We start from the raw sequence: 23,244 nt of genomic DNA, 5'->3' as shown, positions 1-23,244 counted from the left end.
AGCACATACGAGTACAAAGCTGCATTAATATCGAGCTGGAATCAGAATCTTTAGGCGTTTTATCTTGCCTATTATTGTCATCAGCTGTCTATGAGATTGTTTCATTTTATTTTCTATTCTTGAATATGTATAAAGGCACAGGTGTGGTACTCAATGGCCAAGAGTACCAATTAGAGTTGTAGTATTTTGGTTACGTGGTAACACATACTACAACATGATGAGAAATTAAATTTAAGTTAATTCATTAGTGGGATTAGTATATTACTATGTTCAGGCAGATCTTAATACATCCTGAGGATCGAAAATATCAGAGAATACTTTGGAGAGATACACTCGACTCACCAGTTCAAGAGTATGAGCTCACCACGGTAACTTATGGTACCAAGCCAGCCCCATTCCTGGCTTTGGCTACATTGAGACAGCTTGAACTGGAAGAGGGAGATAAGTTTCCACTTGTAAAGTCGGGAATATCACAAGGATCATATATGGATGAAATATATGTTAGTGCTGACAATTTACAACAAGGAATTGACAAGGCTGTACAAATTCAAAAGATGCTTCACTCTGGTGGTTTTGAATTGCGAAAATGGATAAGCGATTCAAAGGAGTTACTATGTAATATCCCAAAGGATTTCCACGAGAAATCAACCAACCATTTGAGTGAAGATCATGAGATTTTCAGGACACTTGGGCTTAACTGGGATACGACGTCTGACTGTTTTAGTTACATTCCTATAACATTCAAGAAGCCTAAAACAGTTACTAAAAGAGTCGTGTTAGCTCAAGTGGCTCAAATTTTTGACCCACTTGGCTGGATTTCCCCAGTAGTTGTAAAGGGTAAATTATACATGCAGTCATTGTGGAAAATCAAACTTGATTGGGATCATCACAATTATGTACAGATCTTTTGTGGTGGCAGGGTCCAGCTTGGATTATTAAAAATCAAAATGAGTGGCCTGTGTTAAACAATCAAGAGATTGACATGACTCAAGTTAAAGAGAAACCTTTGGTTTGCAATGCAATGTCAACCATAAGTGAGAGTTATTTAGATAATTTCTCGTCACTGAGAAAAGCTGTAACTGCGGCAGCATGGTTGAGAAGATTTTACCAGAGTTTTTCAGCAAGATATATTGTGGATAGGTCAAGCTGGATTACGTCTGAAGAACGTAAAATTGCATTGCTGGGTTTGGTAATTAATAATCAACGATTATACTTTCATGAGGTGATTAAACAATTATCAAAGGGTGAAGCACTTTCAAGGTCAAGTCCTTTGATAAAATTAACACCATTCCTTGACAAGGATGGTGCATTGAGAGTCGGTGGAAGACTGAGTAGATCCCTCATGACAAGTGACCAAAAAAATCCGTTGATATTACCGAGAGAGTCAAAACTAACTGAACTGATACTCAACGAGTGCCATGTAAATACATTACATGGTGGTGCACAATTGATGTTGGCCACATTGAGACAACAATACTGGATTGTTGGTGGTCGAGTACCAGTCAGGAGTTTTATAAATAAATGTGTTGTTTGTGTAAGACATCGAGCTGAAGCTGCACAACAGTTAATGGGTCAACTACCAGCATCTAGAGTCTTAAAATGCAAGCCATTTCTCCATACAGGAGTTGACTATGCTGGCCCATTTGAACTGAAGACATGGTCGGGCAAATGTAATAGGTCTTACAAGAGCTATTTAGTTGTATTTGTCTGCATGGCATCATCGGCAGTTCATCTTGATTTAGCTACTGACTACACGACTGAACCTAGCAGCATTTGAGAGATTTGTAAGTCGTCGTGGACGATGTGAGAAGTTATTTAGCGATTGTGGTACAAATTTCGTAGGTGCAGATGCTGAACTAAAACGTCTTTTTAAGTCAGCATCAAAGGAAGCTAAAAATCTTGCCACTCTTTTGGCAAAAGATGGTACAGATTGGAGCTTTATACCTCCTGGGTCACCACATTTTGGTGGCAAATAGGAATCAGTTGTTAAGTCAGCTAAACATCACATTAAGAGAGTCGTTGGTGATCACAAGCTCACGTATGAACAATTTAGTACGTTCTTAACACAAGTTGAGTGTTTACTCAACTCGAGACCCTTGTGCCCAATGACTGATGATCCTGAGATCTTCAAGCATTAATGCCAGGTCATTTCTTGGTTGGTGAACCACTGAATGCAGTGCCTGAGCCATCTGTTTTGGATGTACCTGACAATCGTCTCAACAAGTGGCGATTGTTAAGGAAGTTCATGGAGTCTTTTTGGGACACATGGTCCAAGGAGTATTTACAGAAATATTTGGTCAGGTCCAAATGGTTGCATACATCACCATGCATTCAAGTGGGTACAATGGCATTGGTCATTGATGAGAGATTACCACCAGGTAAATGGGCCTTGGCACGAGTCACTCAGGTGTTTCCTGGAGCTGATGGATTGGTCAGAGCAGTCACTGTTAAGACACAAACTGCTGAGTACCAAAGGCCAGTGGCGAAATTATGTGTGTTACAGGGTCACACATACATGAGTTAATTACATTGTCAGAGAATGTTTGCGCAAAGACCGCTATATTGGTATAGCAGCACCTGCCGGTCAACTTTATTTTTGACGTCACGCCAACGCTTGGATACACCACTTGCTGGATTCGTGCATTCTCGGATGGATCCGAGAATACTCGGTTACTTCTCTGACTATCTACGCCAACTGGACTACGAGACACATCGCATCGTACTTCGATAGACTAAGCGTCTAATTTATATTCACTGTATTTAACACCTGGTGCATACAACACCAAGTGGTTTTGAGGTTAACTTTTTGAGAGTTTGCAAAAGGTATGACACCTTTTGCAAGGAGTTTAATTTATACATTATTTAGTTTTACAATAAACCGTTATTTTATCTGTTAATTACCTTGTGTTTTATTATTTATTCCTTTTTACAATCCACTTCCTCGCGTCAATAAAATCAATTTATTTAATTTCATTCTTTCCTTAGCAACCCTGGTAGAAATTTACCGGTAAAATCGACTTAATATCGAGATAACGTGTTTAACTTAAAAATTTTTCCCTATGCTTATACATGTTATCTCGATAATAAGTCGGACCCGACGTCGATTCGACCGAGCATTTCTACCAGGGAACATTTGCCATAACTAACTTATTAAAAAGCTATTGGAAAATGTTGCTAAGGAAACGATGAAACCAAATAAATTAATTCGTAATCTGATTTAATTTCTCAGCAATATTTTCTATTATTATTTTAATTTCTTATGGAAATCCTTACTGAGGATTCAATGGAATTTAATGATTAACTTATTGAGCTACATCCGTTCCTTATTAACATTTGCCATATTTAATTAATATACAAACAAGTGTAGCGAGTGAAAATGCTCCTGAGCACATTTCGATAATCCCCACCATATTCGTCTACCGTGACGTTAGCAATGTGGTGTTTTTCTCGTCATTTAAGGGATTACCTTGGCCAAATTTTCGGGTATAGAAGAGGGGATAATGCCTATGTTTAATACATTGGTCCGAGAACCATTACCAACCTCAAAAAGATGAAGTTTTCATTTTTTTTTTTGATAAAACAACAGTTTTTTAAAATAATTATTGTATAATAACCTAATATTTTTGAGAGGAGAGAATATCATTTATAAACTTGATAAGCTTATAAAATACACCATTAAAGCAGAAAAATAAAATAAAATAAAATTGTAAAAATTCAGTTGTGAGCACACTTTACAAATGTCTTTCAACTAATTAGAGGCTTAACCACGTGTGAGAAAGAAGCAATATTTCATATATAAAGGGATAATTGTATAAAGACATTATAAAAAAGAAATAATAAATTGTGAGTACATACAATTGGCTCAAAATTATAGTCTCAAATCGCGAGAGCAAGAAGAAAAGTATTGTATATATAAAATTAATGAGTGTATAAAGTACATCATCAAATGCAAAAATTAAACTGTTAAAAAAGAATCTCTGCATATAAATTGGAGGAAAATCAACGATAAATTCTGTGAGTAAATATATTAAATTAAAATAATAATAAAGGTGGATACACGAGGCAACCAAGTGTTGAACACGCCATTTTCATAAATATTCCTTCAGAAAAAATAAAATGATAATAATAATTTAAATGTTTAAAGCAATGATAATATTTTTAAAGAAAACTAATCGTATGATAATATTATGTTTGACAATTAATGCAAATATTTTCATTGAAATAATATTTAATATAAAATTAATAATATTCTGAAATAGATTTATTTCATAGAAATAGTAAAACTTTGAAATAAATTAATAATTCTTAAATTTGTTGTGGGCGTGGCAAACGGAGTCACCACGTTGTCACACAATTATATAACAAAATGTTTTAAATCAACTATAAAATAAAAATGGGAAAAATTATAGTGGCAAAAGAGGCCGAATTATTAAAATGTAAGATAGAGGAGTCGAAAAAGCACGAGCGCAACTTGAAAAAAAGTCTAAATTATGAAAGAAATAAATAACGGTCACCAAAATAAATTACTCGCTGATAGTAATATATGTGAAAATGATGATGAATCGGACGTTGTGAATAATCATATTGAAAAAATGATTCATCAAAATAAATCAAGTGTTGATGATAATAATAATTACTCAAATGTTGCCTACAATACATATAAGAATCAAAATAAATTCCAGGTGAATATTAATCATGACAGTGATATTGAAAGAATAAATTCTGAACAACAATATAAAACAAAATTCGTTGAGAATTGTTATATCCAGCGGGATGCATAAATATTTTAAATTAAATAGAAATAGAATAAAGTAAGCGAGGGATCAAAAGCAGAGATAACAGACAACTAAAAAAATACAAACTAAAGAAAATAAGATAAATGCATTAGACTAACTCGAGTGGAAATTAGATCCGGGCGAGCCGGATCCTGATCTGAATCGGACCTGGTTTTCCTGACTGTTTCTTGACCCAAATCGGATCCGATTATAATAAGGCAAACCGGATCCGTTATCTCGGAGTATTTTCGGATCCGAATTGGACTTTGATGTCCTGTTTGGAATTTGAATTCATTTTTTTTCTCTAAGTCAACTTCAGGATTGAGCCCGATTAGAAAAAGGCAAACCGGATCCGTTATCCCGGAGTATTTTCGGATCCGAATTGGAGTTGGATATCTTGTTTGAAACTTGACTTTGTTTTCTGTGTAATAAATACTGACTAGTAGAGCTGAAAAAAAGTTTTGTCAACAGAATTGTGTTTTTAATTTCTACTTGTATGGTACAAGGTGTTCATAAAACGCTATAATTACAATATATGCAAAAATATCAATATATATCGATCGATTATTCACTCATACATTTATTTGTATTGAGACAATCTTTGACACAAGAACCGTTCTTAATCCTTGTGCATATGAGAGATTCATTTATCATTATTATTATTATTTTTTTTAAATACAAATCATTCATTCATTTTTTATTTAGTGTCGTTGACCATATGGTCTACATAATGGGAAGGTGTTGGTCCACGATACTCCACAGGATTTAAACTGTTTGGTGCAGTGGCAGGATAAATAAAGTCGTATAACTGATCAAAATTCTTGACTAAAATATCATTATACAATAAAGGCAAACATGGATCCATCAAACCCGGTTCAAGTTTTGTATTGTCTTCAGTGGATTTCTGTATTTTCTCAAATAAATGGTTCCCAACAGTCATCTGTAAATAATGCTGAAGAGCTTCGTTATGAATACGTACACCTCCAAAGTTTTTTCGTAGATATTCTATAATGCCATCCGAGTAAATATCTGCAGGATAATGAGTCAATATTTTTTGACAAGCTGCTATCCATGTTCCGAGAGAGGATAATGTCCTCAAAGTTTTTTTCATAAATAATAAACGGACATTCCCTTGTTCAAAAAGAATACCTCGCTCACGTTTATGGTCTGTGGCTGGAAAACTTATAGTTAAATCTCCAAGATGTACTGGTTGAGTGTAATTGAGTTTGAAGTCCGGTCTCGAATCGTCACCATCATAATAATATGAAAATGATCTACACATTTTCGTCAACGGTATCCATTGCGTCTCGTTATCCAAAAAAATACTTCTTTTGGTATCACTGGCTACAATTTGTATTGCAAATTTAAAATACTCGCCACTCGTCCACTCAAGACCAACACACAATGATTTTGTATTAGATTTATTAAGAGCCGTTGTATATGGTAAAACGAGAACCCTGTCGTACTGAGCCATGTTGAAAAACTGATGAAATAAACTTTTTTTCGAAAGCTTTTATACTTTTTCAAAAATAAGAGTGGGAGAGCTTACAGATTTTAGTAGATGTCGGTGTTGGTTGGTCTGTCTGAGGATCCAACATCATTTTCAACTTTTATGTCGTTGAATTTTTTAATTTTTTTTTCTTATTGTGTAAAAACAATTCAATGTTGGTTTTTTTAAAATATGGTACAAAAGAACAAGTCCTAATAATATTTGACCCAGTAAAATTTTTAGGTGTGTATCGTGAATTTTTTTCTTTTTCAGTCACAGTAAATTTCACAGCATTTAATGTCTTTACAATTTCTTTAAGACTTAGAGGACTTGAGTTGACAATCATTTTTTCAATCGCTGTTTTATTAGTTTCATTTATACCTTCAACTAAATTTAAAAAATCATATCCACCAATATAGGGATGGAGGACTTTATCATTATTTTGGGATATGCCGGGAACACCGACTAATGTCGATACGGGCTCTACATCCACTATTGACAGTTATTATACCTGTATAATTTAGTTTGCGGGTTTTCACGTCATCACCACAAATAACTCGTAACTCAGTATTTTCAACCATGCTATATAACCATTTTTTATTATATAATTGAATAAAATTTGGTTGAGGATTTTCATAAAAATTGAATATCACAATCTAACATATTATCTTGTTTGTTTGTCATTAATAAATTAATTTCACATGAATTTATATTTCTTGTATCTTGTAAAGAAAAAGAGTGAGTACAAAAAGATGTTGGTACGACTGGTGAAAATTGACATGCCTGGATATTAACGTTGGTACTGTATTCACTTTTATCTTGGGCTATAAGAATCAAAGAACTTTTAGGTTTAATGTATGCCGCAATATGTGATTGGAAAGTATGTTGTTTTATCGGTACTGGATGGATTTCATATATTGAATAAATTTTTGGTGATAGTAGAGGTATACTCAGTAAAATTCGTCTCTCATGGTAGGCAATAGATATTTTTGCAATTTTCCGCAGGCCATCAATACCCGCTTCATTTATTGATAATGGTAGTACATACTGATTATTATTATTTTGTAAAAAAAGACGCAAAGAATCTTCAATTTTCTTACTAGACATTATTCGAGGGTGGATTAATCCGAGTCTAGCAAAATAGTCGATTTGAATTACGAGTTCTAAGGAATTAATATATTCATCATAACTCAGCTCTATATTCTGAAGCCAGGTACGTCCGAGATTTACCATAGTTTCAAAGTGAACTTTCCATAAAAGTGTATCCTTGCTTTTCCATCCAACACTAAATTCTTCCATTTGTGCACGAAAAAAATTGATAAGACCGTCATTGTTTTTCAATCAAGTCTGCGCTGTATGTAGCTCTGTTTGTAATAAATGGGTTGTATTATTTAAAACAGAAATTGTTTTTTTATTATCACGTTTTAATTTATTGATTTCTTCGTTAATCATCTTGGCATCGTCTTTATTCAGAATCCCAAATAAAGAGCTTGATATTGCACCCACGATAGGGTAGATGGGTTCATCACGTTTTGTTTTTATAACGTCTTTATGAAATAGTGAATTAATTTGTTCTGTATACATTGCGATTTTTTTTCGTTGTTGTTCCAAAAAAGGAAGGCATCGTGATACAAAGTCGCAATTATTTTCTACAATCTTATCTGCTTCATACTTTTGACATATTTTATGTAGACCAGCCAATCCTGGGTCTTCTTTAGTATAATTACCTCCCCCGCCCAAATCAGCATCAAAGTAACGCAAAGGTAAAATATTCGGTAAAAAATTGAGAAGATCGTCAACATCCATATACGTTGTAAGTTGTAGACTATTACTCGTTAGACGCACGTTTTCGATATGATCATGATACAAACCCGGTGTTTGTATTCTCGATTCAATTATCTTCACAACTACAGAAAAAATCAGAAATGCTGTAAACGCCATGGTATTGACTGAATCACGGCTTGTGATTGACTAAGTCGATTAATTTACAACATGGGTATATGAATAGGTAAAAAAATTTACAAGACAGGTTATATTTGTTTAAAAAATTATTTTTATTTTTATATTAATGAAATAATTGGGCGTACAACTTTTTCAATATCTGCTCTACATATAACACATTTTTTTAAATCAGTTGAACAATTTCCACAAGAAACAAAATGTCTACATGGTAAAAATAATATACCTAAATTTTTTTCAAAACAAATTTTACATTTGAATTCAATATCTTCATCTATACTGTGGTAATCCGTAGGTATATTTCTCATAATGACTATTGAGTTCGATTCGATTGTCAAACTTTCTGCTTCTTCCTCAACGTCTGATGGTTGATCACCGGTTTGAGGTATTTTAAAATGATCAATAAATTCTTGTCCTTTGATAACACGTACGAAATAACATTCTTTAAAATAACGTGCATGTTCTTTCCATGGATCTTCATTTGGGAGCCAATCTTTTATACCATTACCACAGTGATAACACTGAACGTAGTCACCAATACCAGTGTAGAAAAATCCGGCCTCAGCTAGCTTTTTTTTTGTCTGGCTCATGTGCCTAGGCCAATATCTATATGATTTCAGGCGTAAGTCATAAGTCAAGTATCGTCGAACCTTGGCAGTTTTAACATCAATCTCAGGCTGTGGATCCGGGTACGGTGGTGGTGCATAATCAAAAAGACTTAAAAATTCTCGATGTTCAAGTCTTGATACCGCAGCTGAATAATATGAATAACGGAATGACGGTGAAATTACAGGAGAAATATTTTTCCGATAAGGGTAGTAAGTAGGTACAGCCACGGTGTCAGGGTGGATGCCCACAGGGACATTTCCACATGGTATTCGGCGCACAAATCTACAGCTTGGTTTGTTTCGATGATGTTCAAGCCAAGCATTATCACCCAAAGTCCAATCGTTAATTTTAACTCCACATTCAAAACAACATACAAAGTTACCAACTCCGGTATAATAGAATCCAGCAGAAGCCAATTCAAAAATATCTAAAAGATGAGCTAACGGCCATGTTTCAAAACTTTTACGGCGATTGGATTCTACACGATACAATAATCTTTCACCACGTTCAAACCAAGTACGTTTTTCGATGTGTTCTGCCATCACCATGCTTGTTGATGAAGCCATTTTTTTAAACTAAACATCAATTTTAAAATTCTCTTCTTATATATTTTTTAAAAATTAAGGAGAGGAAATAATTCAAACAAAAAACAATTTTATTTATTTCATTTATTTCTTTATTCAACGAAATTTATAATAAGAATGTTGTACAGTTGCACCACTACCTCGGAGAAAATGGAAACGCTTATTTTTAAATATATTTTTTTTTTGAATCAGTTTTTTATACATTGTCATTATAGTATTGTCGTTGAGTTTAGTATCGTCGCCAAACAGGCGTTGGAAACTCGAAAGATTTCCGCCATTGGAAAACCAATGTAGAGCAACAATGCAATAGCAACCACACACATTAGACGAAAAATCTTGAAGCCTTTTATTATTATACTCGTAACAGACAGTGTTCCTTCTGAGGACATAGCTGTAGGTCTTTGTCCAAAACTATCGAAGTATATTCCATAGCCAAAATGATCGATAAATAATGCGACCCAATGAGATCCTGGTTGGTTATGATTGTCTGTATTTGCAATTATTGCACACGGCTTTGGCCAGACAAAAGGTAGTTTGTCTACAGGATGAATTCCACCAACAGAGATATCTGTATACGGTAGGGCTCTACCTAGCTGTTGAGTATCCATGAGATGAATCACGCTATCCTGCGCTGCTTAGACTAATATATATTTTTATTTTCATTCTTCTTTATATTTAATTACTATAATCCATTATAACTTGACGGCTGGAGTCTATTTCGATAATATTATCATATTCGGCATAAACAAGACAATTAACGACTTGCGCCAAACAACCCACTCGACCTCCAAATTGATTTCACATGGTAGTTGTATACTAAATTCTGATGCATTATTATTAGGATAAAATTCAGTACTTTTGTTACTAACAAGTGTGAGGTAAAAATTTCTGTCATTATTCATTGTAGATTACTTGCAGGAATCCAGCTATCAAATTTCGATGGCCAATCCAGCCAGTGTACAAAATATTCTTTTCGCTTGCCTTTACCACGTGTTTTTAGAATTTTTTCGATTTTAAATACACTTTCTTTAATGTTTTTGTTAACTGAAGACAATTCAACCTCATAGAACATACCATCAATAACTTCACCAGCTAAATCGGCTAACTCATAAATCGGTTTGCCTTGACGTGATGTAGCTTTTGTTATTTTAAATATTTCCCGAGACCATGAAGGGGTATATCCTTTCTGGAATTCACCTTTCGCAGTACTGATGCGCACACGGTCATTTACTTTATATTTAAATCGATCAACTATTTTTTCATCATCATAACGACTTTCTATATTTTTTCTAACGATTTCTAAATTATTTATTGTCACTGCAGCTGGTGTCATTTTAATCGATGTATGAATAGAGTTATTGTACCCATCGACAATTTGTTGTAATATATCTATATATTTATGTGTTCTTTTATGCGTAAATTAACGCCAAATACGTTCTTTTATTGTACGTATTTTGCGTTCTACAATTGATGCATTTTATGTCAGGATTTCTTGCCACTCGAAAATAAATATTAGCATCGCTCAACATCTTTTGGATAATTTTGTTTTTAAACTCACTTCCAGAATCAGTCTGTAAAAAAACAGGCATACGACCATTGCTCTTTTAAAATATACGTTCAAATCCTGAACATACTTTTGGACCGGTTTTATTTTTTAATGGTTCAATCCATAAGAATTTACTAAATACATCAATAACAACAAGTAAAAAAGTTATACCATTATTTTCTGATTTTATACTTTGTAAATCTGCTAAATCAGCTTCCTAAACAGAATCGATGCCTGATACATTATAATGTAAACGCGGAAATTTACGTTTGACACGTTTGTGTAATGTATACGCGTCTTGTGAATTTAAATACTCTTTTATTTTATCACTTAAAACTGGATATTTTGCTACAATATTACGTGCACCAGTATAAGCAACAGGATTTGATAAATCATAATAAATATTTGCAATGGGTGTATTATTTTTTATATTTTTCTCATTAGTATTTATGAGGTCTTTTTTGACTTTTTCTTTTCAGGACTTAGTCTTTGCCATGATACTTTAGGTTCACCACTAGTAGTTGGTTTCTCACCATCCGGAAATTGCGGCTCAAAACTTTTACTAACTCTGTGATTTGGGCGTTCGGCTAATGGTGTTGAAAACAATATTGTGTCTTCATCATCTTCATCTTCTGAAATGATAGGTGACTTCCAGAAATTGTCATTACCTACAAAATTACGTGGAGTATTTATACCATGGAGAAACTTTGCAAATTCTTTTTGACCAACAGTATTATGACTTTTACGATAACGTAAAGCATTATTCAATAAATCAACAATATTTGTATTGGGTATTTTATTGTTGTTTATACTTATGTGACCAGATTTATCCCATTTAAAACGCTTATCTATATCCGCAGTGTTAATATGATCAATTATTGCCTTAGCTTTTTGCTGATATCGCGGAGGAACACTTTTTATTATATTCTCGACAGGGTACGATGAATCCTCTGTACTATCATCGATATCTTTATATGTTAATTTTGTATGTGGTCTGTCACCATCACTATTAAAAAATAAAAATCGCTTAAATAACTCACGATATTCACTCCATTTTTCTGCATCATTTTTAGAAGAATTTAAAATTTTTGTAAGTTCTTTATCAAGACGTGATGTTGGATCCCCAGGTGTTTGGATACTTGTTAATGCATGATTTTCATTTTCAAGCGACTTGAGTTTATTTATAGAATCGTGAGGTACGAGGGCCATCTTACGTGTATGGTAAAATACCAATACAATGCTTTATGATAATTTTCTTTTTAGATGCCCAACTTATTTTTGAAATTAATTGTCTCAAAATTTTCTTATATTTTTTTAGCTTCCTTTTTTCCTTATCTTTTATTGGTAGAACCCCTTTCAAATAATTCAAAATGATTTCACAAATACAATGAATAAATTTAGAATCACTGTGTTGAAGTATTGCTCGACGCTGTTTTGGATTAGCATGAACAAGTGATGTTAATAATATTGTATTTTTCCGATCAAATGGTATTCTCAAAGGCACCCGCTTTGGTGTGTTGTCAGACATTATAGATGTACAACTGGTAAATTTAAAGATGGATCACTATTATTTATATCACGTACTTGTTTTGGGACATACACATAATTTACAGGGTCACTAGGAAAAATACATGTCCTAATACGAATGTTTTCAGGTGTTGACTGATTCAAATCAATTAATAAGTAACCATGTGGCGCTGATGTAGCATCTAAATAAGCTTCTTGAATAAATTTTGTATTCAATTTGTGTTCAACTTGACGTAAACCAGGATTTTTTTCAATTTTCGTAGGCTCTAAATCAATTCCCTCTACTTTACTATAATTATCTATGTATGCTTGTTTTGATGCGGCATCAACGCACTCTACAGGCCAACCGCTAGCTTCTTGTTTTATTTTTAAAAATTTATTTATGTAACCTGTAAATAAACCACCAGTTCTAGTTTTTGGGTCATATTGAGTTGTTTTATCCCAATGCCATATTTTTTTTATTTGTAAAATTTTATACCCTTTCTCAACCGCTACTTTCAACTCCTCAGATACCCAAGTACCTATAAGTGCGGGTTCTGATTCATTATGAGCACAATTTTCTTGATTTAAAGTTAATATACATGCGTTACAAAGTGGAAAAAATAATTTTTTATGACATCTCATCGGCAATACTGGTATGTATAAAACGGGGGGTGGCAAAACTCGACATTTAATTAATCCTATCACATTACTTATGCTATTATCTGGACAAAGCTCACGTTGTAGCGTGTCAAAATAGATACACCCATATTGTAAATATAAAATGTATATATGTATGTATTGGTGCCTCCGTGACACCAGTATAATTGTTGTATTTATTGAGTGATGTATGTATGAGGGGAAATGTGTGTCTACGTGTCGTAGAGACGACGTAGAAAAACTAGAAAAATATAAATGGCACTTCTTGTCCGGCCACCATCGAGTGCGTCCAAAAAACATTGAGAATATTAATTAAAATTTGTATTTGTGATTTGGCTTTGCCATATCACAATTAGTAAAATATATACATATTGTGTCTTGTTAAATCGTCATATTACGTATTCTACTTGTTAAATAAATTGTTTCATTATTATTAATATTAAATATAAATCTCGTGTCTATCTTTTAAATTATTGTTTGAAATTGAATTAAATGTAAAATAAGTAAAGTGAGGAATCCACACCTCACAATTGGCTCCCAACTAGCGGCACAAACCACGCGGTGAAAAAAAGAGTAATAATTTATATAAATTAATAACTATAAATTTTAGTTGTGACCGAATCTCATAATTGGTTTCCAACTAACAGCTCAAACCAAAAAGAAAGAAAAAGAAAGATAAATATTTGATAAAGAAAGAAATTGATAAAATTGTGAAAATTCAGTCGTGAGTACATATAATTGGCTCAAAATTATAATCTTAATCACGAGTGTGAGAAGAGAAGTATTGATGTGCAAAGTTATAAAAAGCATAAAATACATTACATTAAATTAAAAATAAAAATTGTTGAGAAAAATTTTTGCATATAAATTGGAGAAAAATCAACAAATCTTGTGAGTAATCAATAATAATAATAATTTGTATATACGTGGCAAAGAAGTGTTGAACACGCCATATTTGTGAAAATTTCATCAGAAAAATAATAATAATAATAAAATTTGGATACACGTGGCAACCAAGCGTTGGGCACGCCTGATTTCATCAGAAAATAATAATAATAAATGTACTGTATAATAAAATAATACATGAAAATTAAACAAAATATTTTCATTCAAATAATATATGATTTTAAATAATTGATAATATAATATTTAAAATATTAAAATAATTGTTCGTGTAAAATATAAAAAATAACATAAAATGGAAAAATTAATATCATTGGTAGTGAACATGTGGCCAACATGGAAGCCAATGATAATTGGAAAGGCTGATGTTCAAAGTCTATATACAATATTTAAAAAAATTGAGGTCATTGAAGAATTAATTGAGATAATGGATAGAACAATAAATATTGAAAGATTCAATGAAACAATAGTTGAATTTATAAAACAAGTAAAATGTGTCACAGTTTCTATAAATGGACTGGAATTAATTCACAAAATATGTTCAGAGATCATGTTGTGGTTGCATGGAGCACATGTTGATATCTCAAAATTCATGCGATGCAACATGAATCAAGAGGTATATGATGAAGAATATCACCGGACAAATGGTGGTATAGAACTTAAAAAATTAGTTGATAATATTATACAAGAAGTAGAGAAAGAAGTAAAAGAAAAAATTATGAATAAAATAAATGATCAACAGGGGGGTGATTCCTCAAAAAATGCTGATCATGGTGATAAAATAAGTTGTGATCAACAAAATCAAGCAATGGTTGTTGATAATCAAGATAAGAATAAATTCAATGTTGTGATGAATAACCACAACAATCAAAATGATAAAATAAATTGTAATCAACAAAATAAATTGAATTTTGTTGATAACATATGTGAAAATAAAAGTGTTGATAATGTATGTAAAAATAAAGATAAAATCATCATCATGCATGAAAATCACAACAGTCATGGTGAAATAATAATTTGTGATCAACAAAATCCAGCACAGATTGTTGATAGTAAAAATAAATTAATAAATGTTGTGAATAATAATCACAATGAATACACTGAAAAAACAAATAATTACCATGGAAATGAATTAAATATTGTGCATGGAAATCACAACAATTGTGTTAATAAAATAAATAATTGTCACCAAGTAATTTGTGATAATAATATGTGTAAAAATAATATTAATAATAATGATTTAAATGACAGTGAAAAGAAAATTCATTTCAAGGTCATGAATAATAATATTGAAAAAATAAATACTTGTCAACAATACAAAATAAATTGTGCAAAAAATAAACGTAAAAATAAAATAAAATCAAAATTGGTAGATACCAAAATAATAAATGATGATAAAATTAAATGCAAAATAAAATTAAATTGTTTGCATTTAATAAATGATAATGATAGGCACTTCAATAAATCCAAGCATGATGTTGATGGTAAATTTGGAAGCAGAAAAAAATATTGTGGTCGATGGGACATGTACAATATATATCTCTTGGAGTGTCAATTGAGGGATGAAGATGGAAAATCAAGTTGGCTATTGTCATTTGCCTCATGCCAAGGACCAGGTGGCTTGATAAATTTTATATTCATGTGTGAGCTTCAATGGCGCATTCAAATATATGCCATGTGTGAACGCTCAAGGACAAATGATATCATGGTGGATGCTACTATTACAATATGCTGGTAATATGTAAGATGTGGCATAAATTCATCTGAATTTTATTAATCAACGTAAATGTATATTATATCTTTTTTTAAAATTAATGTAAAGTTTTAATATTTGATAATCATAATTTTGTATTTTAAATTTCAAGGTCAAAGATTAATTTGATTTTAGAAAAAAGAAGTATTTGTGGTTGTAAATAGGATCATTATAAAATTTTATTTGAGTACAGTTAAAATTAATTTTAAATGTAAAATAATAGTAATTTTAAAGTCTATATGATGATTAAGAATTTTAAATTGTTTATTGTAAATGTTTTGTATATTACTTGTATATAAACGCTACTATAGTTTTCATTAATAATGATAAATCATGTATAATGAAAAAGGGGGGTACTGTAGCGTGTCAAAATAGATACACCCATATTGTAAATATAAAATGTATATATGTATGTATTGGTGCCTCCGTGACACCAGTATAATTGTTGTATTTATTGAGTGATGTATGTATGAGGGGAAATGTGTGTCTACGTGTCGTAGAGACGACGTAGAAAAACTAGAAAAATATAAATGGCACTTCTTGTCCGGCCACCATCGAGTGCGTCCAAAAAACATTGAGAATATTAATTAAAATTTGTATTTGTGATTTGGCTTTGCCATATCACAATTAGTAAAATATATACATATTGTGTCTTGTTAAATCGTCATATTACGTATTCTACTTGTTAAATAAATTGTTTCATTATTATTAATATTAAATATAAATCTCGTGTCTATCTTTTAAATTATTGTTTGAAATTAAATTAAATGAAAAATAAGTAAAGTGAGGAATCCACACCTCACAACGTATATCATTCAGAACAAAAACTTTAGGGTGGCCTAGCGGGTAAATATTTTTCTTCAATACCGAAGGATAAAGTGATGTGACGTCCACGTAGTATATCTTTTCAGAACCAGTAACAGTATGTGAGACACAAAAATTTTCAGTTCACCCACCAAATAAAGCATCACGAGGCAATATTGCTTCTTTATAAAAATGATTATCAATTGTTTTCAAGAAATTCTTCAAATCTACGTTTTTTTGACACATTTTTTTAAAATCACATTCCCAAATAATAATCAATTCATAACCTTCTTTTTTAAAATATGCATTTATGTACTCAGTATTCTCGCGCCTCGTTCTAAGCGTTGTATTATCCCCTAAATCTGCATCCACATCTTTAATCAATTCAAAACAATCACAACCATGATAGTAACAACCTAAAAAAGAGTATATGGTTTCGCCATCTTCTGAAATGCCATCGACCAGAAAGGGACCTACTCTACGCTCACGCCCTCTACCAGCATGAATTATTTTGATCCCATGAGAATGTTCAAGCCATAGTAGCCATTGTATAGCTATGGTAGATTGCATGTCTCCTAACCTATATCCATTCTTGGGGATCAGTGCTACCTCATTCTCTTTTAAATAATTTCTACGATAAATTAATAAACTAGTCGATGCAGCAGTTAAAGGTTCGGTGAATGGGCAAACATTCCCTACTTGCATCATTAATTTTCTATATGTAATACGCGCCTTCTTAAGTAATTCTACATCAGATTTACAATAAATTGCCATTTCTCGTTTAAAATCAAATGGTGGACCTTGAAGTCGTTCATTATACCATTTATAAAATTCTTGTTGTTTTTCAATAGTCAGCGCGCGCACACCAAAGTCTTCTTTAGGAGGTAAAGGACCAATGTAATTTTGATTTTCTGGTTTATTGAAGAAAAAAGGAAAAAAACCCTTAGTCAATTCTTTAATCCCGAAAGCTTTTGGTAACGCACTTAATGGCATGAAAAAATAATTTAGCGAGTCTATAAATTTGACATTATCGAAAGATATCAATGTAAGCCTAGTTCCTTATTTACGATTGTTTGAATATTTGTTATAGGCACTCTTTTGATTATTTCACGTAAGACAAATTGAGCATCATAGCCGCCGCCATTATGAGCTATACAAATTAATTTTGAGTATCTTGATTTTGACTTTAAAACTAAATCAACAAATTTTTTTATGGCATCGTCACCCTGATGTGTAAATTCGTGCGTCTCACTACAATGACAATTTTCTGTACCGTCTGACTCTGAACAAATTTCACACACTATTTGCGCACAAAAATAATTGACGATATGCATTTTTAATTGTTTATTATTTTTATATGATCTCAGCTCAGACCGTGTTTCAAAATCAAAAAATAAAAATCCGTTAACTTTTTTTTCTTTACGAGCACTCTGCTTTATTGGCCGAGGCTTCATATAACACAGATGGTTTGGTTGTTTGTGGTCTTGACAGGGCGCACAATAATAATAACCACACAAATGTTCACTGTCACGGACGTAGACTTTACGACAAACATTACATTTTTTAATTCGATTACAAACGGAAAAATTTTTTGAATACGAGTCTGGTTGTGAATGTTTTTCATAACACTGTTCACTATAAAATACTCGATTACATATCAAACATTTTTTAAAATCATCATCATTACTGTTATTGATTTTACATGCCGGGGAATTTAAGCACTTGTCACATTTTGTCCAACATTGTATCTAAACAAAAAAAGAAACACAGTTTTTTTTACAAAAAGGAGCGTCAAGTATTCGAAATCCCCACTAATTATGTGATTATAGTAATTTTATTTTATATTGATCTTTATTAATTTTTTACATACAAAAAGATATAATACCAAAATAAGTCAAGAAGGAAATATTTAACGCATATAATTAAGTCTTAATCTTTGACAAAATTTTATACTTGACCCCGCCCGGTTCTTCTCAAATAAAATTTGAAGCCTACACACGTCTCGACAACAGAGTTAATGGTATTTTCCAATTATCCATTATTATATATATATACCCTTCACATTTTATCTAGGCTTAGGACTGGCAGCGTACAATCTTGTTACCTTGCCGGCGTGTTTAAAAAAATATATATATACATATATATATATACCTCTATACATATATATATATACTTATTTCGTCAATCAACAATTCAATAATGAATTCGTATGACACAATATGACACGAGCGCCGAATATATATTTTACAGTGTAAAAGGTGGTGTCCACTATGCAATTTTTCCAGATATCACCAAAAAATCTAAATGAATTCAGTTACAATGCTAATAAGCTAAGGGTTTAAACTCACGATAAGCCGAGTTTCGCTTGTAAAGCGCACTGAGCACGCGCAATAAGTTGGGTTGTGTCGAACTTGTAAACATGGCCGTCCTAATTCCCATGAAACTAGTAATATGTCCCCAGCCATCGTGGTTTTTCTAGTAATTTTACGTGTTGCGCATGCTTAGATCACTCAGAATTACGTCAGCCATGTTTACAAGCAAAAGTTAGCTTGTCGTGCGTTTGAGCTCTAAGACATTAATTTAATATAATTCATATACTTTTCATAGATTTTCAAAAAAATCACACTTGTCACGCTCTATTCTTGTCTTTTTTATATGAAACTACTATAATAAAGTTGCAAGGTTGTGACTGCGCATACATTTATGTTGAAAGTGAACGACTACTAAATTTCAGTAGATCTGCATTAGTGTGAAAGTCTTTAAATTTTATTTGGGAAGAACCGGGCGGGGTCAAGTATAAAATTTTGTCAAAGATTAAGACTTAATTATATGCGTTAAATATTTCCTTCTTGACTTATAAAGTATAAAGTATTATATCTTTTTGTATGTAAAAAATTAATAAATATCAATATAAAATAAAATTACTATAATCACATAATTAGTGGGGATTTCGAATACTTGACGTTCCTTTTTGTAAAAAAAACTGTGTTTCTTTTTTTGTTTAGATATCACATCTTTTTGTAAAGTCCTTCAATCATTTGATAGAAAAAACTATAATATTAAAAAGTATATAAAATTACTTGGTACCATCCGTATTAATTTTTGTTCGTTCTAAAAAAAAAAATATGTAAGCATTTTGCATATGAACACGATTCACATTTTTCTAAATACTTTTGTTCGTAGCTACAATTGTAGATTGCTGATGAAAAATGAATAACACCATAGAGCGGTGAAGTCGTAGAGACCGAGCGGAGACTCGATTCGTCAGTGAGCGAGAAAACTTACCGATGAGGGCACTCATTCATGAAGCATAAAGCATTGCAGCAAAAACTTGCGTGTGAACACACAGCTCTAAAATTGAATACACTTGACAACAATAGAAAAATATATAAAATATCGATAATTGATAAAACAATAATAAAAAAATATTAATAAGCTAAAAATAACAAAATATAAAATACACTTTATTTAACATGGAAATATTTCAAAAACAGTTTTTTTTCGAAAATTAAGGGATTTCTACAATCAAATAACCAATACTTGACATCAATTTTAGGGTGCGAACTCATGACGAGCTAAAATTTCCGCTTGTTAACATGGCGGCTATAAAAATCACCAAAAAGTAACTAAATTTACTAAATTTATCGCGAATCCGTGATTTTAGAACAAGCTTGGTGGTGTCAAGCTTGTTCTGCAGTCACGGAGAGACACCACGGATTTGCAGTCAATTCAGTAAATAGTAGTTAATTCAGTGATAATTTAGTGAATTTAATTACTTTTTGGTTATTTTTATAGCTGCCATGATTATAAGCGGAAATTTTAGCTTGTCGTGAGTTCGCACCCTTACTTTGATTATTATTGTCAGGATCTTTAACACCTGTAACATCCATCATAGATGGACATACAGTGGTTTTGAATTTTTTAAAGTTGCAGTTGCAGATGTATCGTCTTTTGGTGTTGGAATTACCAAAACTCTGCTTTTCGTATCATTTATTATAAAGGTGCAGCCTTTTTAGTTTTAACTCTGCCCTTCCAATCCATGAAATCTGTATAAATAATATATTTTACAATGAATAAATATAATTTATATTAGAAAATATCACACTAATTATTATTAATGAAATGAATAAATGAACAAATAACATTGTAATCTGATTTTGATATTGAAAAATAAATCCTTTCGTAAATAATTTCGTAAATAAAAATATTTTATATTTCTATTTACATATCCTGTAAAAAAAAAAACTCATTAAACTTGACGGAAAGAAAAATAAACAATAACAACATGAGACTTGGGAACATAGGTTGAAGTATCATTATTTGATTCGCGCCATCGATGCGATATTGAATACTATACTGACATATATAAAGGTTTTTTCACACCATCTAAATATGTTAGCTTTCTTGCTCTATAGACCGATGCTTCTGGCAGCTGATTTAGATAATCGAAAATAAATCCTTTCGTAAATAAAAATATTTTATATTTTTGTTTACACATGATGTAAAAAAAAAAACTCATTAAACTTAATTGAAAAAAAAATAAACAATAACATGTGACTTGGGAACATAGCTTAAAGTATCATTATTTAATTTGCGTCATCGATGCGATATTGGATACTGTGGTAAGAAAAACGCAATTTCTAAAAATGATTTTAAAGTTTAAAAAAAAGGTATACATCTCAAAAATCTGTTTTTATTTTTATTAAAAAGATTCGATTAATTTATAAGATGATCAGAAGACAGAATATTTTTCACATCAATCAAATAATATATTCCAAAAGGCACAAGAAACAAAGGCACGATAAAGACAAAAGGTCTATAAACAAAAGGTTACGTTTATCAGCAAGCATGTGTATGTTGTATATTAGTACATTAGCACACCTGATGAGCAGGATTTGCGCCCATATCCCAACGGCATATGGCGGAGGCACCATCGCTGCGATATTGAATACTGTAGCACCAACGATGCGATACTGAATACTGTATATGATATAAATAAAGGTTCTTTCACACCATTCTACTATTATTGCTCAATTTTTATTTTATAAGGTTGTGAATTGCTCTGGACTTGGCAGCCATAATGCTTTGATCTGATTTTGGTTTTATAATGTTTGTCAGAGTGCGGTAAGGTTTTATAAGAATTTCAAGAAAAGCGCAATTTCTGAAAATGATTTTGAAGTTTAAAAGAAAAGTATACTTCTAAAAAATCTGTTTTTTTTTTTATAAAAAAGTGTGATATTGATTTAATAAAATGATCAGAAGACATAATATATTTATCTGATCAATCATATTTTAAAATAATTTCCCGAGGAATTGGAGGGTTAGGGTTAGCTTTGTGTCGATAATATATAGGCACGGTAGTTAAATCTCGTTTCTCCCACTTTTTTTTTTTTCTCATACTTGACGCGAGGCACTACCGTGCCTCTTGATATGATATTCGTTTTTTGTGAAGCCGATATGACACCAATCAGACCAGAATTTTATATTTGTAGCCATAAATACATGCATATATTTTATAGGTGCAAAATGTTTGTCATCAGGATAATACACAATATTCAAAATTTTCAATTGTTCACGTGAAACTCCGCGATTGAGTAAAGTTTTTTTCCCATCAAAAAAAATTGTATGACTATCATTAATATTGAAATTCCAGATAACTAATGCGGCAGATTCAGTAACTAAATAATTTTGAAATAAAATTATTTCATTGATCCCACACCCACCACGTGGCACACTAATGTTAGCTTTTTGACAAAGTTCAAGACCCAGCTTTCTACCAGCAACTATAGTTCTTTTCTTTTTTCTTATTGATAAACACGTTACAATAGAACGTGGCAAACATAAATATAGATTATCGTGGTTCAGTTCCAGAGCACCACGAGCCTTTTGTACTACTTGGTGCGGGACACTACCACCAGTCGTTGATTTTAATACAACCAAGTCAATAGTAAATAGATCGTTGGCCTGCACTGGATCATTACTTTGACAAATGCTACTTACAATCTCCCATAACCGTTCAAATGTAAAATTATTGGCGGGTGTCAAGTGAGTATGCGCCTCAGAGTTCATAGAAGGGGTTTTGAAACTGAGAATAACTCGATCACGCGCATTATTTGAATAATTTCTGATCAGCTTGTATACTTCTGCAAATGCTTCTTCAATCCATGTTTCAACTACAGTATTTTCCGGTATTTCTTTCACTTTAAAATTTATCAAATGTTTATTTAAATTATATTTCCCCACAAATGTCTGTGTTTCATCAACAATATCTATACGCTGAAAATTATTATCACTACCACCACCTGTTTGTAAAGTCTCACTAAAATAATGTTGTTTTAATGGCGATTGCATGATTCGATTTATTATATCCCTATCGATAAAATTATCGTCAACTTCAACATCATCCAAAAGAGGTTGTTGTTGTAAAACTTCAGATTCTTGTGATACGCGTAAATGCTGATCCAAATGCTCTTGTTGTAACCGCGGTTCTATAATATTGTTCGTTAAACTACCATCGACTAGACTATCAATAAAAAACTCACACTCTGCACTGTTATCAACTCCAACATCATCATCTAAAACACGCTCCATTTTTTAGCAACAACTTGAAAAAAAGATCTTCACACTGCAGTGGTCACAGCAAAACTGATTTTTTT

At 31.9% G+C, this 23,244-nt stretch overlaps 1 protein-coding gene across 1 annotated transcript; it reads right to left on the bottom strand.

Annotated features, from left to right (window-relative positions):
- Positions 1 to 6,897: 6,897 nt before the first annotated feature.
- LOC122856333 (death-associated inhibitor of apoptosis 1-like) lies at positions 6,898 to 9,398 on the bottom strand. The gene is made up of 2 exons (XM_044158020.1): positions 8,564 to 9,398; positions 6,898 to 7,088 (listed from the first exon to the last, which is right to left on the bottom strand). Exons 1-2 carry the CDS (start codon positions 9,396 to 9,398, stop codon positions 6,898 to 6,900), a joined length of 1,026 nt encoding a protein of 341 aa, XP_044013955.1.
- Positions 9,399 to 23,244: the final 13,846 nt, after the last annotated feature.

Source organism: Aphidius gifuensis, linkage group LG5 (genome assembly GCF_014905175.1).
Source record: "Aphidius gifuensis isolate YNYX2018 linkage group LG5, ASM1490517v1, whole genome shotgun sequence".
Classification (NCBI taxonomy): Eukaryota; Metazoa; Arthropoda; class Insecta; order Hymenoptera; family Braconidae; genus Aphidius; species Aphidius gifuensis.
The sequence above is the reverse complement of the archived record's forward strand: the minus strand, read 5'-3'. Positions and strand labels throughout refer to the sequence as shown.

Bases quoted from the DNA above. Each gene is read 5' to 3' on its own strand.
- LOC122856333 (XM_044158020.1), bottom strand. From the start codon at position 9,398: ATGGCTTCATCAACAAGCATGGTGATGGCAGAACACATCGAAAAACGT. The intron at 7,089-8,563 runs GTTTGACAATCG...TGATTCTTATAG, and splicing joins CGTTGAGGAAGAAGCAGAAA to CCCAAGATAAAAGTGAATAC.